Genomic DNA, 13,240 nt, shown 5'->3' with positions numbered 1-13,240 from the left:
ACGACAATGGCTTGGGAAAATTTGGAGAAAGGGAGATTGATGGGTTTCCGAGTATTCACTCGTGGGATTTGGTACACGCTGACAATTTTCTCAATCTTTGGCTTGTTGAAATCAGGAAGTGAGGTTTTGTTTACCCCGATAAGATTTGGCGTCACGACCTTGTTCACCGTGATGTTACTCAAGTGTTTATTCTACGACGATGGCTATCCGGATCCAACGAAAATGCCGGTACTAAAACATCTCAGATTTTTAACATCATTGATCATATTACCTGTGATGTTTTATATCCCTTTCTATTACCCTACCATGGATGTATTAGTTTCGACCTTTTCGTTGCTCGCCGGAGGAGTCTCAATCTATCAACTCTCTAGCACGATAGACATTGGACATGGTCTCATCATTCTCTTTCTTGCCTTTACTAATGGTCTTCTAGCCATCGACTTAGCTACTCATGACTATGATGACCCATGCTTGGGTGTTCTTTCGATTTCTTTCTTTCAATACATTGTCTATGTTTATAATTTTGAGTTTCTAGCTAATGTAGTTTAGTCTAGTAAGAGCATCTCCAATGGTGAGAGTCCATGGTGGGCTCTCACCATTTTTTTAAGAATAAAATTTTCAAATTTATGAGATGAGAGCTTTTATTAAATTTTTTTAGTTTTGCAAAGTCCAATAGTAGGTTCTCTTTGTAGGGTTCTCAGGAAAAAATTAAATTATTCTTTTAATTATTTTATTTCATAAAACTGAAAAATATTACAATTCATAACATATTAAACATACAATAATTTCAAACATTTGAAAATAAATTTGCAAAAAAAAAAAACGATTAGTTATTCGGTTCAATCGGTTCGAACAAAGAAACCAGACAAATATAAGAGAGTGGAAACATGCAAAACCTTCGCTGCAGAAAATTCTAATCCTAAAGCAAAAAGGAGAAAGATAACACCAAACTGAGCTACTGTTTCAACCTGTGCTACACAAAAAATTATAAATCAAGTCCTTGTCCAGGCAATCTTGTACTCATGAAAACTTCCAAACGTATATGAAGACAACAAAAGATGAACTTTGAAGTATAATAAAGCTGATGTAAGCTACCTGCACCATTTCACTAACAAAGCTTAACCCGCCCGGTCCAATGATAGATCCAGCCAATAGATACCCAGTAATGACCTGCCATATAAGTAGTGTAGAAATTAAATAACACTGTCATGGTTTGATCAGTTAAGAGCTAGCAAAATCGTTTCTACAATGCCGGAAAGCTGGATACTCAATGCTAACAAAATAATATTGAAAGTTACAAGCTTTGCAAAGGAAGTGTGTGCGGACCGGTTGACCAGCACATGCAAAGGCAATTCCACCACAAGTAGCAGAAACAATGACGACGACCAAATCTGATATCAACCTACAAATGTACCGTTTTAAGAGAGATGCCCCCAACAAAAAACAGTAAGTTAGATACTAACAAAATATAACCGAACGAAGAAGTTATCTTACGAATGCTATACTTACCTTAAATCTAGCTGCAGTACAGGGTCATTGGATTTTGGACTGGACATTATAAAAACGTTGTCTTGGATTAAAATTGCAGCAAAGTCACATTACGAGAATGCTTTTACAAACGATTACATTTTTCAACATATATATCACAAATGACTTGAGACTATTTAAGCTTACCTTCCTATCTATCAGTCTCGGAGTATCTTCTACGCCATTCTCATTATCCAAATTGAAGAACGATCTAGAACAAAATACTCATATGTTATAGTTTTCTTTAACCTGTGAAACAAAATTAAATAACATCCACTACTTGCACAAATCGACTCCAAACAGGGCAATGCATGCATCAGAAAAAACTCACTTCTCCTCCTTGGTCTTGGTTTCATTTTTCTTAGGCTTAACTCGAGCAACAGTCTCTAGAACAGCCTAATAAGCATAACAAATAGCTTAATGGAAAGAAAAGACAACATTGAGTAGTGTGCTGCGTAAGAGCAATCAAACAAAGATCAAATCTTGCAACAACAAACCTGTTAATCAGCAACACTATCATTGAAGCTTCCTGGATCAGGAACTGCAAAAGCATTTCACAAAAAAAGCATATTGAAAGAGTTCACAATTCATTAATTGGTAAAAGCCATTAACCTTGAGAAATCTATAAACCTAGATAGACTAAATGTGAGCACAAAGCGTCTAGAGTCTAGACCACTTAGCTAATCAATGATAAATCCCTAGAGAAGGATCAATTATCACAAAATTGAAATCCCTAAAGAAAAACTGATCTCTGAAGACAAAAACCCTAGCTCCACAGGGAACGTAAGAAATTGAAGAAATGCAGAACAATGAAGATCTAGTGAGAGAGGAACCTTCGTTCTGGTCATTATCAGGAAACTCTTTCTCAAGTGCCCGATCGATCATATCAGCGAAACTATCTTCCTTAGGTTTGGCACTCGTGGCATTGGACCTCAATCGTCGGAGACAATCGATTGTCATCGCCATCTCTCGCAAAGAAAGAGAGAGAAACAGTCGGGAAATGAAAACGTGAAATGCTTCTTTCCTTTCTTTTTTTTTTGACGCTTTTTTGTTTTTTTTTGACAAAAAAAATCGACGGCTGAGAACAAGCCACGTCATCGTCTCTCATACTACTCTAGATTTCTTTCAAGAGAGTTGTCTCTCTTCATAATTCATAGTTTTGATTTATTTTTCAACATTTTTTTCAAGAAAACCTTGAAAGAGAACCCAATAATGCATCCATTGGAGATGCTCTAATGGGCTAATTACCTTAGATTCTATATTGGGGTTTAGTTGTTTATGTTACATTGAGTTGAATCATAATAAAACTAGTTGATTCATTTTTTATTTTTCAGTGATTGGTATTAGTACGTTTGGTTTAATAATTCAGAGGGCATAACGTCTTCGGAAAATGTGCCAATAGTAAGATTACATAGCTGCCCCCAAACATCATCTCCTTCAAGTTTCCAAGTTTCTGATATACCACTTGTCTTGGACGTTACAATGCTAAAAATCTTCCATAAGTTATCCTGTTGGTTGACTCATGACTCATGAGCTGAATCACTCCCTCCACTGTCTTTGCCCCTCTGCCCACGTCTTCTTCATGTATCAACCCAAGTGCAAAAGACCTTTCTTGTTAAAGCTCTCGAAATCTTTTTTGATAAGATTGTGATCCGATATGTAAAACACTCAAAAGTATCGACCAGTGAGAAGAACCAGCAAGAACGCTAATGATTGAGCTTGATCGATCCGCAAGAATCGATGACATCAACGTTAATGATTGAGTTTTCCTAAGTAGGTTTTCGGCGTATAAACGTTTTTTGGATTTATGAGGTGGATACGAGTGTTTCATATTCTAAATAAAAGTTTTTTTTGGATTTAAGAGATATATCATTGATAGTAAAAAGAGGTTGTTCTGCTTTGGTTTGTCATATAAATTTGGCTTCCAGTTTCATTTGTTTTTCCTCTCCAAAACCATAATCTTTTGTTAGATTTTTAGTTTTGCAAAGAGACGGAGACTCACTAGTCTTTCGAGTGCAAACTGTTCATGAATAAAACTATAAAAGTAAAAACATAGACTCAAGTTAACTATTAGAATTCGGATTAAAAACTTTGCATCATCAAAATTTCCACCAAAAACAATAAACTAGAGAAGGAAAAAAAAAACGATAAAGACTTTAAATTATTCAACCCTATATTTTAAATTATTTAAGTTTAATGAGTTCTTAGATGATTTTGATGATTTGGAGAAATGTTTTATGTTTTGTTGTAAAATCTCCTCAAATCCCACTAAAACCATGGGATTTATATATTTGTAACTTTAATTAATAAAATCCTCTAAACTCCCTTAAAGGCATTAATATCCAAAGCTTAAAATATCTTTGTTAATCTCCCTAAAACATTTCCAATATTCGTAGATTTTAAAATACTTTTGCAAATCACTAATTAAGTAAAACTCGTAAAGCAGTGATGGTGATGTAGTAGCATGTGATCAGCACCGTTGGAATTTTCCACGTGTAGGGTGGAGGAGACAGGTACTAGACATAATCCTCTGCTTCTCTAGTCTGCCACTATATTCGCCGGCATAAACGTCTACGGTGACGACTCTACCGCCCTGACAAATGTCAGCAATATCATTAGCTATTTTTAATTAAAGAGTGTTTATACTCTTTTACCTCTCAAGAAAACACACATTTCAAATATTGTAATTGTAACGATGATCATTAACCAAAACAAAAGAAAAATATAAGAAAAACAAATGAGTATACTGTATTTAATTTATTGATCCAAGTGTCATCGTCTTTCTGATTTTCACATTCGATGCCATATGCTAGCTACACTACCCAAATTGCTTTATTTCTTAAGCTTCCTTTGGGAAAACTAAATACACCTATAATATAAAATCCATATTTTCATTTCTCTGGTTATAGAATTAGAGGGTTTCGAACCAAGTGGTGTGGTCCAGTGGTTTCACTTGCAGAGGAGCGACTCTATTGGTTTAGGCCAGGGATCGACTCCCTGCAAGCGCGACACTCTTGGATTATACCCCATTTGGTCACTGTCACGTCCTTAGCGATGTGATAACGTGAATCCGGTATGTAAGGCCACCAGGACCACACTTGAGGGCAATGTCCGATACGGTGCTAGTCGGAACCACCAGTGGTAGGATCCGGACAACCTAGTTAAAAAAAAACTTTGACAAAAAAAAAAAAAAAGAATTAGAGGGTTTGGCTTGCTTGACTTAATTTTTAAAAAATGGTACAAAGGTACCATGGAAGATATGTTAAGTCAAAACATTAATTTTTAAAAATAGGTATAAGGTATGAGGAAAAATAATAAGGGTGAATTAAGGTCAGTATGAAGAAACCAATTGCTGCAACGCTGCGATTATTTCCCCTAATCTTTCTTTCCTTACTAGTTTTCAAACAACTAGGCAAATCTCTGTAATTATAATACATCATTTTGTCGACATGCCGCTTTGAGTTCCTTAGGTAGAGAAAAAAAAAATCAGCTGTAGAATTTATTTCATATTCATATACAGAATGAATCATCTAATTTGATTATATCCATTTAGAGTATTTATAATTTTCATCAATGTAAAGTATGAAAAAACTCTTTCACTAGTTTGAATTTCGGTATATTTGTAGTATGTGTGACATTTATTTAGAGAACTAAATGTCACGTTTTAGTACGTGAAAGGAAGTTTTTTTTTTGGAAGCTAATTAGAGAGACGATTAGATAGATACTTCGTGACAAAAATTGTAAAAATTTAACAAAAAAAAAAAAAAAAAAAAAATTGTAAAAAAAAAAAAAATTGTAAGAAAAGAAAAGCGAGACGGTCAAATCTCAAATAAAAGAAGAAAACTATTGGTTTAGAAAGAATGAAAAACTAGTATTGTTTCAAAAAGAAACATTAAAAATTTGGTTTTGTTGATGCATGGAGAATATATGTGAAAATGTAACTCTACGTGAATATAACTACGCGCTCTATGGAACGCGCGTGAGAGAGAGATACGAAGGCAGCAGAATCGTCAACGTGATTATTATTTTGGGTAAATTGCATGTTATGGCAGTTGACCGAGTTTTAATTTCAAGTTTTGGCAAATTGAGCAGAGCCGGTCCAAAGTTTCAAAATTTTCTTTGATACCCTACGCAAAACTAAAAATTTAGGCCTTTTTGTTAATGTAAAAAAAAAAATTCTCCCAAAAAAAATATTTTATAATGTGAGACCCTAAGCGATGACTTCACTTGCTTGCCCTCCGGTCCGGCTCTGAAACTGAGAATGGGCTTTCAAGTTTTGACATTTTGGCCAAAATCTGACCATTTTACCCCTACCAACGGACCGATGTACTGTTCACTGTACGGTTCAGTTAAGCGGTTCAGTTACGTACACTGTTCCGGTTAAGCAATATATTTCGTTCTTAATTGATTTGTGCGGGAGTACAGTGACAAGTTGGGATTAATAACATTAAAACACAATGAGACATCAATATTTAATGCCCAAAAAGTTTAGACATGACTCATGTCACAATTAATGCAAAAGTCATCATTACTTTTTCTAATATTAGTTTATATGTGTGAATAGTTGTAAGAGACAAACATGATCCATCAAACAAACAAATTTTTCTGAACGAATGTGATTCTGCATCGGTTTGATCTTCCTGATTTACAAAGTTTGGAGCCAAGACAAGCATTGAACGTGTAAGTAATGAAATTGGTTAAGAAGTTTTTTGTTTTAACACACTAGGGTCTTGATTGTGTGCTAAGATCAACATTGTTTTTATATAAAAACCCAGAATATTTTTATTTCCACTTTTTTTAGTTGAAATTGCTAAATGAGGATAGATTTATGTTTATAAGTGTGTAGTTGGGAATTCTTTTTGTTTTTTGTAGATATAATCATGCTTTCATTTGCATTTAATGGGGTTCTGCTGAATTTATGATGCAGGTTGGTAATGGATATTCCCGTATTTACTATGGTGGGTGAGTGGAAATGCAAAGAAGAAGAATGGAAATTTGAACCATGGGAAGGCTGGTTTGGTCGTTGTGTACGTGTTAGGCAAAACATGACGTACACGGAATTTGTACGTACATTATGCGAGGTTTTCAGTTTGAAGTGCACCGAATGCAATCTAATAATTAGTTACTGGATGCCGGGAAAGATGTCAGTGATGATAGAAAGTAAACGCCCTCCTGTATACATTGACAATCAAATGAACCTGGATACATTCTTTTTGATTCGTGGTGGGGATCCTAGTGTCACCTTGTTTGTCTCTTTCAAAGCACTCGGGAATACTGTCCCTAGGACCGATGGTGAGAGTTACCGTGTGTGTGGGAGTGCAACGACACCAAATCCCATCCTAGCGGCTTCAAATGTAGATGGAAATAATGAGGCCGTAGATGAGCAAGACGACGTTGAAGACGATAAAACAGATGAGGATGAAGAAGAGGAGGAGGACAACGAAGATGGTGCTGGGTATGATGATTATCAAGGTGATGATGGATCTATGGGGGGAAGTACCCTCGATCCTACTATAGACGGTAGTGAAGGCAGTGGCGAAGATTACGATTACAACAAGTGGAACGATTTAATTATTGAAGAATATGGAATAGGGAATGTTGAGGAGGACGTCATTCTCACTCAACAAACGGTTCAACATCCAGGGGAATTCAGTCGTCTATTGGCAGAGTGTACGTACACAAGTCATCGTGTACGTGGGGGAAATAACTCGGTTGACCATACACCAACGGTGACTCCAAGACGTACGTGTCAACATGGTTTATACCAATGTACGTACACAACAGAATGTGTACAAGATACAGGCTGCGAAGGTAACACCGATACCAATATTAATGGTATAGACGATGTCTCTGGGGATGATGTTATCGACCGTGGTATTGGAGATTCCCCAAGTGGGACACTGAATGATAATCAGCTAGTTACTGCACCTGGCGGAGATAACATTTCTCATTCGGGTGACCGTACACCAACGGTGACTCCAAGACGTACGTGTCAACATGGTTTGTACCAATGTACGTACACTACAGAGTGTGTACAAGATACAGGCTGCGAAGGTAACACGGATACCAATATTCATGGTATATACGAAGTCACTATCGACCGTGGTATTGGAGCTTCCGCAAGTAGGACACTGAATGATAATCGGTTAGTTACCGCAGCTGAGGCTTACGAAGTGTATAATGACTTTTCTACATTACATGGTGGCGAGTTGGAGATTCTCGATAATGATACTACTCCGATATTCGATGATTTAGCCAATTTACGAGATGATGAGACACAAGTCGAACTGAGTACGACAGGTGAGACTTTGTATGTCGGAGTGTTTTTAAGAACAGAAAAGTCATATAACAAACAATGTCTTATCTCGCAATCAAACAATGCTTTTGCTACAAGCAACGTAGGTCATGTCCTACAAGATTGGAGATGGTCTGCGTTGATGACACTTGTCCATGGCATTTGACAGCTCAAGTTGTCAAGAATTCAGAATGTTTCAAAATCACATCGTATGATACCACCCATACGTGTGACATCGACACTCGTAAGAATTATAATAAACATGCTAGTTATAAGCTTCTCGGAGAGGTAGTGAAGAGCAGATACAGTTCTACGCAAGGGGGTCCGAGAGCTGTCGATTTACCACAGTTGCTCCTAAATGATCTCAATGTTCGGATTTCATATTCTACCGCTTGGAGAGCTAAAGAGGTTGCAGTGGAAAATGTAAGGGGGGGATGATATAAAAAGTTACAGGTTTTTGCCTACCTATTTGTATCTTCTTAAATTAGCTAATCCGGGTACGATAACTCACCTACACTCTAGACCTGAAGCTGATGGTACGCAGCGCTTTAAGTATGTTTTTGTATCTCTCGGGGCTTCTATAAAAGGTCTGAAGTATATGAGGAAGGTAATTGTCGTAGATGGAACGCAGCTTGTAGGACGTTACAAGGGATGTCTCCTCATTGCATGTGCCCAAGACGGGAACTTCCAAATATTTCCAATAGCGTTTGGTGTTGTGGATGGTGAGACTGACGCTTCATGGGTGTGGTTCTTTGATAAATTAGCTGACATTGTTCCAGACAATGAAGATTTAATGATTGTATCGGACAGACATTCTTCAATATATAAAGGCCTCAGTGTGGTTTATCCGAAAGCTCATCATGGTGCATGTGCAGTACACCTTGAGCAAAATATCTCCACCCATTATGGTAAGTATGGTGTATCTGGATTATTCTTCAGCGCTGCTAAAGCTTACAGAGTGAGAGATTTTGAAAAATACTTCGAACAGTTAAGGGCTAAGAGTGCTGCATGCGCAAATTACTTAGAGGAAATTGGATTTGAGCATTGGACAAGAGCTCACTGTAAAGGGGAACGCTACAATATCATGTCTAGCAACAATTCGGAGTCTATGAATAATGTCTTAACAAGAGCCAAATCATATCCGATTGTGTACATGATAGAGTTCATTCGAGAGGTCCTAATGCGATGGTTTGCAGCGAGGAGGCAAAAAGTGGCTAGGTGTAAGTCTTTAGTGACGCCTGAAGTTGATGAGCGTTTTCTCCAAGATTTGCCTGCGTCAGGGAAATTAGCGGTTAAGATGTCTGGACCGTGGAGTTATCAAGTTACAAGCAAGTCAGGTGAGCATTTTCATGTCGTTCTGGACGAGTGTACGTGTACGTGTCTTAGGTACACAAAGTTGAGAATCCCATGTGAACACGGTCTAGCAGCTGCAATCGAGTTTGGAATAGATCTGAAGGTTGTTGTAGGATGGTGGTATGGACTTCAAACGTTTTCTGATTCTTTTCAAGAACCGATTATACCTATCGCGGATCCGAAGGATGTTGTCATCCCACAACATATATCGGATTTGATACTAATTCCTCCATACTGTAGACGACCACCAGGAAGACCAACAACCAAACGGCTTCCATCTAGAGGTGAAAACCGGGTAAGTGCTATCATTCAAACCCCTTCAGATTTTTCAAACATTATGTTTTGAGTATAAGATACGTAGATTATTAACTTATTGTTGTTGTCATTTCAGAAAAAGAGAAAGAAAAGACTTATTCCGAATCAGTGCACACGATGTAGACAAGCAGGTCATAACAAGAAGACTTGCAAAAATCCTATTTAGTTCTCCTCATAAGCTTTATGTCTCCGCGAAGACAGTGTACGTTTATGTGTGGACAGTGTGTACCAAAGTGTTGTGACGGTGTACGTACGTTTAATGTTTGCCATCGTATAACTATGTACGTTTTCTGAGTGTACGTTTTTGTTAGTGTACGTTTTTGTTAGTGTACGTGTTTGTTGTGTCTGTGTACGTATAATCTTCATGCAATAAACGGTTACAAACGGTTACACACATTTGTATCTCAACCGTTGGAACACTTTCGCACTACCCACCGCGTCCGTTACAGAATTTCCTTATTTAAGCCACATCTCCTCCTCAATTTTATCCACGTTCCTTCAAACAAAAACCCTTCCACATTCGGCAGTTACATCAATCAAACACAAAGTCTTTCGATTGTTCTTGCTAACCGTGTGATGGACGGGTATCACACCATCTCCGAATTGTGTCCTCAGATCACTGGGTGGACAATTTGTGTATTTGTCGTGAGAGTGTTTAAGAAGTTTGTTGCGCCCAACATCTTCGAACTCGGCCTTATCTTGGCAGATAATTCGGTAGTTTCCCTATGCCGTGTTTGTGTTTTTTATCATACGTTAGGTTCAATTCTATATAAATCTGTTATATATCATATTCTGTAGGGATCCCGTTCCCGTATCGAGGCCACCATTGATCGTCGCCTTGCTCCTTTTTACATAGACCGAATCAAAGAAAATGAGTGGAAAATTGTGACCAATTTCTTGGTCCGTAACGTCGCTGACCCAGTGAGAGCAACATCTCATGACTACGGCATATGGTTTATGGATCAGACCGTCGTTACTAACGCCTTACGAAGGGACCCAATATCGTTTTACGATTTCACTCAATTCGACTACATTTTGGAGAAAACAGTTGATAAGAAAGTTTTAGTCGGTGAGATGTTTTTTAAGTTACGTTTTATTTACACATTTTTGAAATTAGAAGTTTGTTTCTATTTTTTGGCCCTTGATGTAGATGTCATTGGAGCGTTGTTGGAGGTTGGCCACTTGACCGGAGACTTCTACGGTCTCAAGCTTCCTTTCAAGATCAAAGATAGATAGTAAATGTTCTTTTCACATTTGATTCACTTACACTTTTTAATCTAAACGCTGACTTGATTCTTCTTTTAATCTAATGTAGCAACGAAGTTTTGGAATGCGAAGCACACAATGAACAGGCGTTGGAATTCCAAACCTTCTTTCGGAGTCTAGGTCAGCGCAATGTTGTTGTCGCACTCGTCTTCTGGCGTTTAACCGACAGAGCTAATCCTAAGGTTGTGAGTCATGGTCCTGTGTCAAAGGTCTTTGCCGATCCGGACACACCGGAAGTGGAAGAGATCAAGCAGGTCGTTTTTTAGATAGGGGGATTTGTTTTTCCAGTCTTCTTATTATTAAAGACCAGATTTATATTAAGTATTGTAAAACTACATAAACTTGTTGTCGTTTTCTAATTACTTGAATTTGTATAATAAACTATTGGGTAATTGTACGTACATTTTATACGTACAGTGTCTACAATTACAATTAATTTGCCAGTGTACGTTTTACTAGCTTTTTGGTTCTTCAATCAGCAAATTGTACGAAACCCGTGTTCGTACACGAAAACATACATATATCATAATTGTTGTCCTCAAACAACAAAAACTTCATACATTCATAATTAAGTGCCCGAAGAAGGACATACATTCAAGAAATACAAACTATATATTAGATGCGGAAGCAATAAACTAAAAAGTACAGCCCGAAGCATACACATGAGCCAGAAAATTGTATGCCTCATCCGTCATTATCAAAGTCATATCTAATAGAAGACACACATCTCCCTCGCGTACCAGTAAAAGAAACACCCTCTGCAGCCGGAACTGTACGTGCAAAGGCCAAGACATGCCGGTGTGTGCACATACCTCCATGAACGTTGCCAGAGCCGAGGACCTTCGGTGTGAAGCTGGCTTATGTGATACATCACCATCTCCCCCACTGCGTGAGCTGCCGCTAATGTGGGTGTCATCGCCCAGAACATATCGCTGACTGGAAGAAAGTCGACATGGTTGCCAGTACAAGTTAGGAATAAGCCGGTCGCGAAGCAGGCGAGAGGGTTGGATGGAGCGACGGAGTTGAGTAGTGTAATGCCGTGGGCCACCGTTAGGAAGCTGCTTGCCTGGCAGACACCTTCGAGGTATATAGCCGGGATCGCACCCCTTTCCAGCAAGAGGCTGAAGTAGGCCCTGAAGGGAGACTCCGGCTGCACGAAGTGAGGCCATGTGATGAAGTCGTCCATCACTATTGCGTTTACGTCACTTGCTTCGACCAAGTGGCGGAGGGTCTCGATGGGAGTCTGGGATACGGGCAGATAGTTGATGAGGACGGAAATCGGGTTTGGCAATTGTATTGCAAGGTACATCTCGGTTGGAGGGGTTGCGGGGAAAGCCATGTTTTTAACAAAGGAGGTTTAGAAATAATCTTGCAGTTGATGAAAGAAGGAAGTTTTAGAATAATGTGAGCAAATAAATTAGTGTGTGTGATATCGTTTATATAGGGCCTAAATATTGAGTTCATGTATATGGCTACATTTGGGGGGGAACGCATTAATAAAGTGTCATTATTTTAAAGTTCCTCTTGTCTGACAAATGCAAGTGTACATTAATTGCAAACCGTGTACGTAAAGTAAGGAGATTTATGCGAAAAGATAGAGGTCATTCTATGAATAGAGCTTGACAGTATGCATTAAATAACCACTCCAAAACTTGTAGATATGGGTTATTACAGGTCAAATCAATCAGCATTGCATCATCATTTACTACTATCTTGAAAGTCGCTTCTCATATTTCTAGTTTCAAACCAACTAAAATACGTGTACACAGTAACGTATACCCGTGTACGTATGTCTACCCTTATTACGTTCTCTGACTAAAAGTTTGAGTTGATGTCTGTCGCCGAATTAGGGGAAAAGATTGAGTTCATGTATATGGCTAAATCTGGGGAAAACGCATTAAAAACCAAATCTCTTTCTTTTGCAATTTCGTTTTATCTGACAAAAGACAGTGTACATTAATTACAGGGATGTGTTCATATATATATACATTAATTTGCGTTTCTTTTTTTTTTTTTTTGAAAAGATAGAGGTCATTATCAATGGCTAAATCAGGTCAGTATGTATTTACTGATAATTCGTAAGCCTGTGTAGACAAGGCACCATTATCTAACATTAAGAAACTTGTTTCTCAATTTAATATAAAATATTACAATTATTTGTAACCATTCATAAGATTGAGTAGTATATGAGAAACAAGCAAGGATGTAGATAAAAAGATATTCATTACTAATAAGCCTATGTACAATTGCAAATGCCACATATTATAACATAAAAACTTAGAAATTCAGATAATATTACGTAAGAAATCCCTAGAGAATTTGACTAATTCTTCTCGCACACCACCAGAGGTAACATACGTTGCACACATTCTTGAAGGGTCCAGATCTGATGTAACACAGCATCGCGCAAGGAGGCGTTTGAATACCACGTTCCTCAGGGTACGAAAAGGTTGCGCCGTATGTGTTGTTTAACCTAATTCCATA

The 13,240-nt window shown here is 37.8% G+C and overlaps 1 protein-coding gene and 1 long non-coding RNA gene across 2 annotated transcripts; one reads left to right on the top strand and one right to left on the bottom strand.

Moving 5' to 3' along the window:
* Window positions 1-911: 911 nt before the first annotated feature.
* LOC9315226 lies at window positions 912-2,532 on the bottom strand. Its single transcript, XR_002332887.1, has 8 exons — window positions 2,361-2,532; window positions 2,025-2,068; window positions 1,859-1,923; window positions 1,675-1,738; window positions 1,510-1,548; window positions 1,327-1,402; window positions 1,096-1,170; window positions 912-968 (listed from the first exon to the last, which is right to left on the bottom strand). It is a non-coding gene; the product is annotated as an uncharacterized LOC9315226 (long non-coding RNA).
* Window positions 2,533-10,012: 7,480 nt separating this feature from the next.
* LOC110229427 lies at window positions 10,013-11,026 on the top strand. Its single transcript, XM_021029573.1, has 4 exons — window positions 10,013-10,204; window positions 10,289-10,559; window positions 10,641-10,725; window positions 10,806-11,026. The coding sequence occupies exons 1-4, from the start codon at window positions 10,067-10,069 to the stop codon at window positions 11,020-11,022; spliced, it is 711 nt and encodes a 236-aa protein (XP_020885232.1). The 5' UTR covers window positions 10,013-10,066; the 3' UTR covers window positions 11,023-11,026.
* The last annotated feature ends 2,214 nt before the right edge of the window (window positions 11,027-13,240 follow it).

This window comes from Arabidopsis lyrata (genome assembly GCF_000004255.2).
Source record: "Arabidopsis lyrata subsp. lyrata unplaced genomic scaffold ARALYscaffold_4, whole genome shotgun sequence".
Taxonomy (NCBI): Eukaryota; Viridiplantae; Streptophyta; class Magnoliopsida; order Brassicales; family Brassicaceae; genus Arabidopsis; species Arabidopsis lyrata.
The sequence above is the reverse complement of the archived record's forward strand: the minus strand, read 5'-3'. Positions and strand labels throughout refer to the sequence as shown.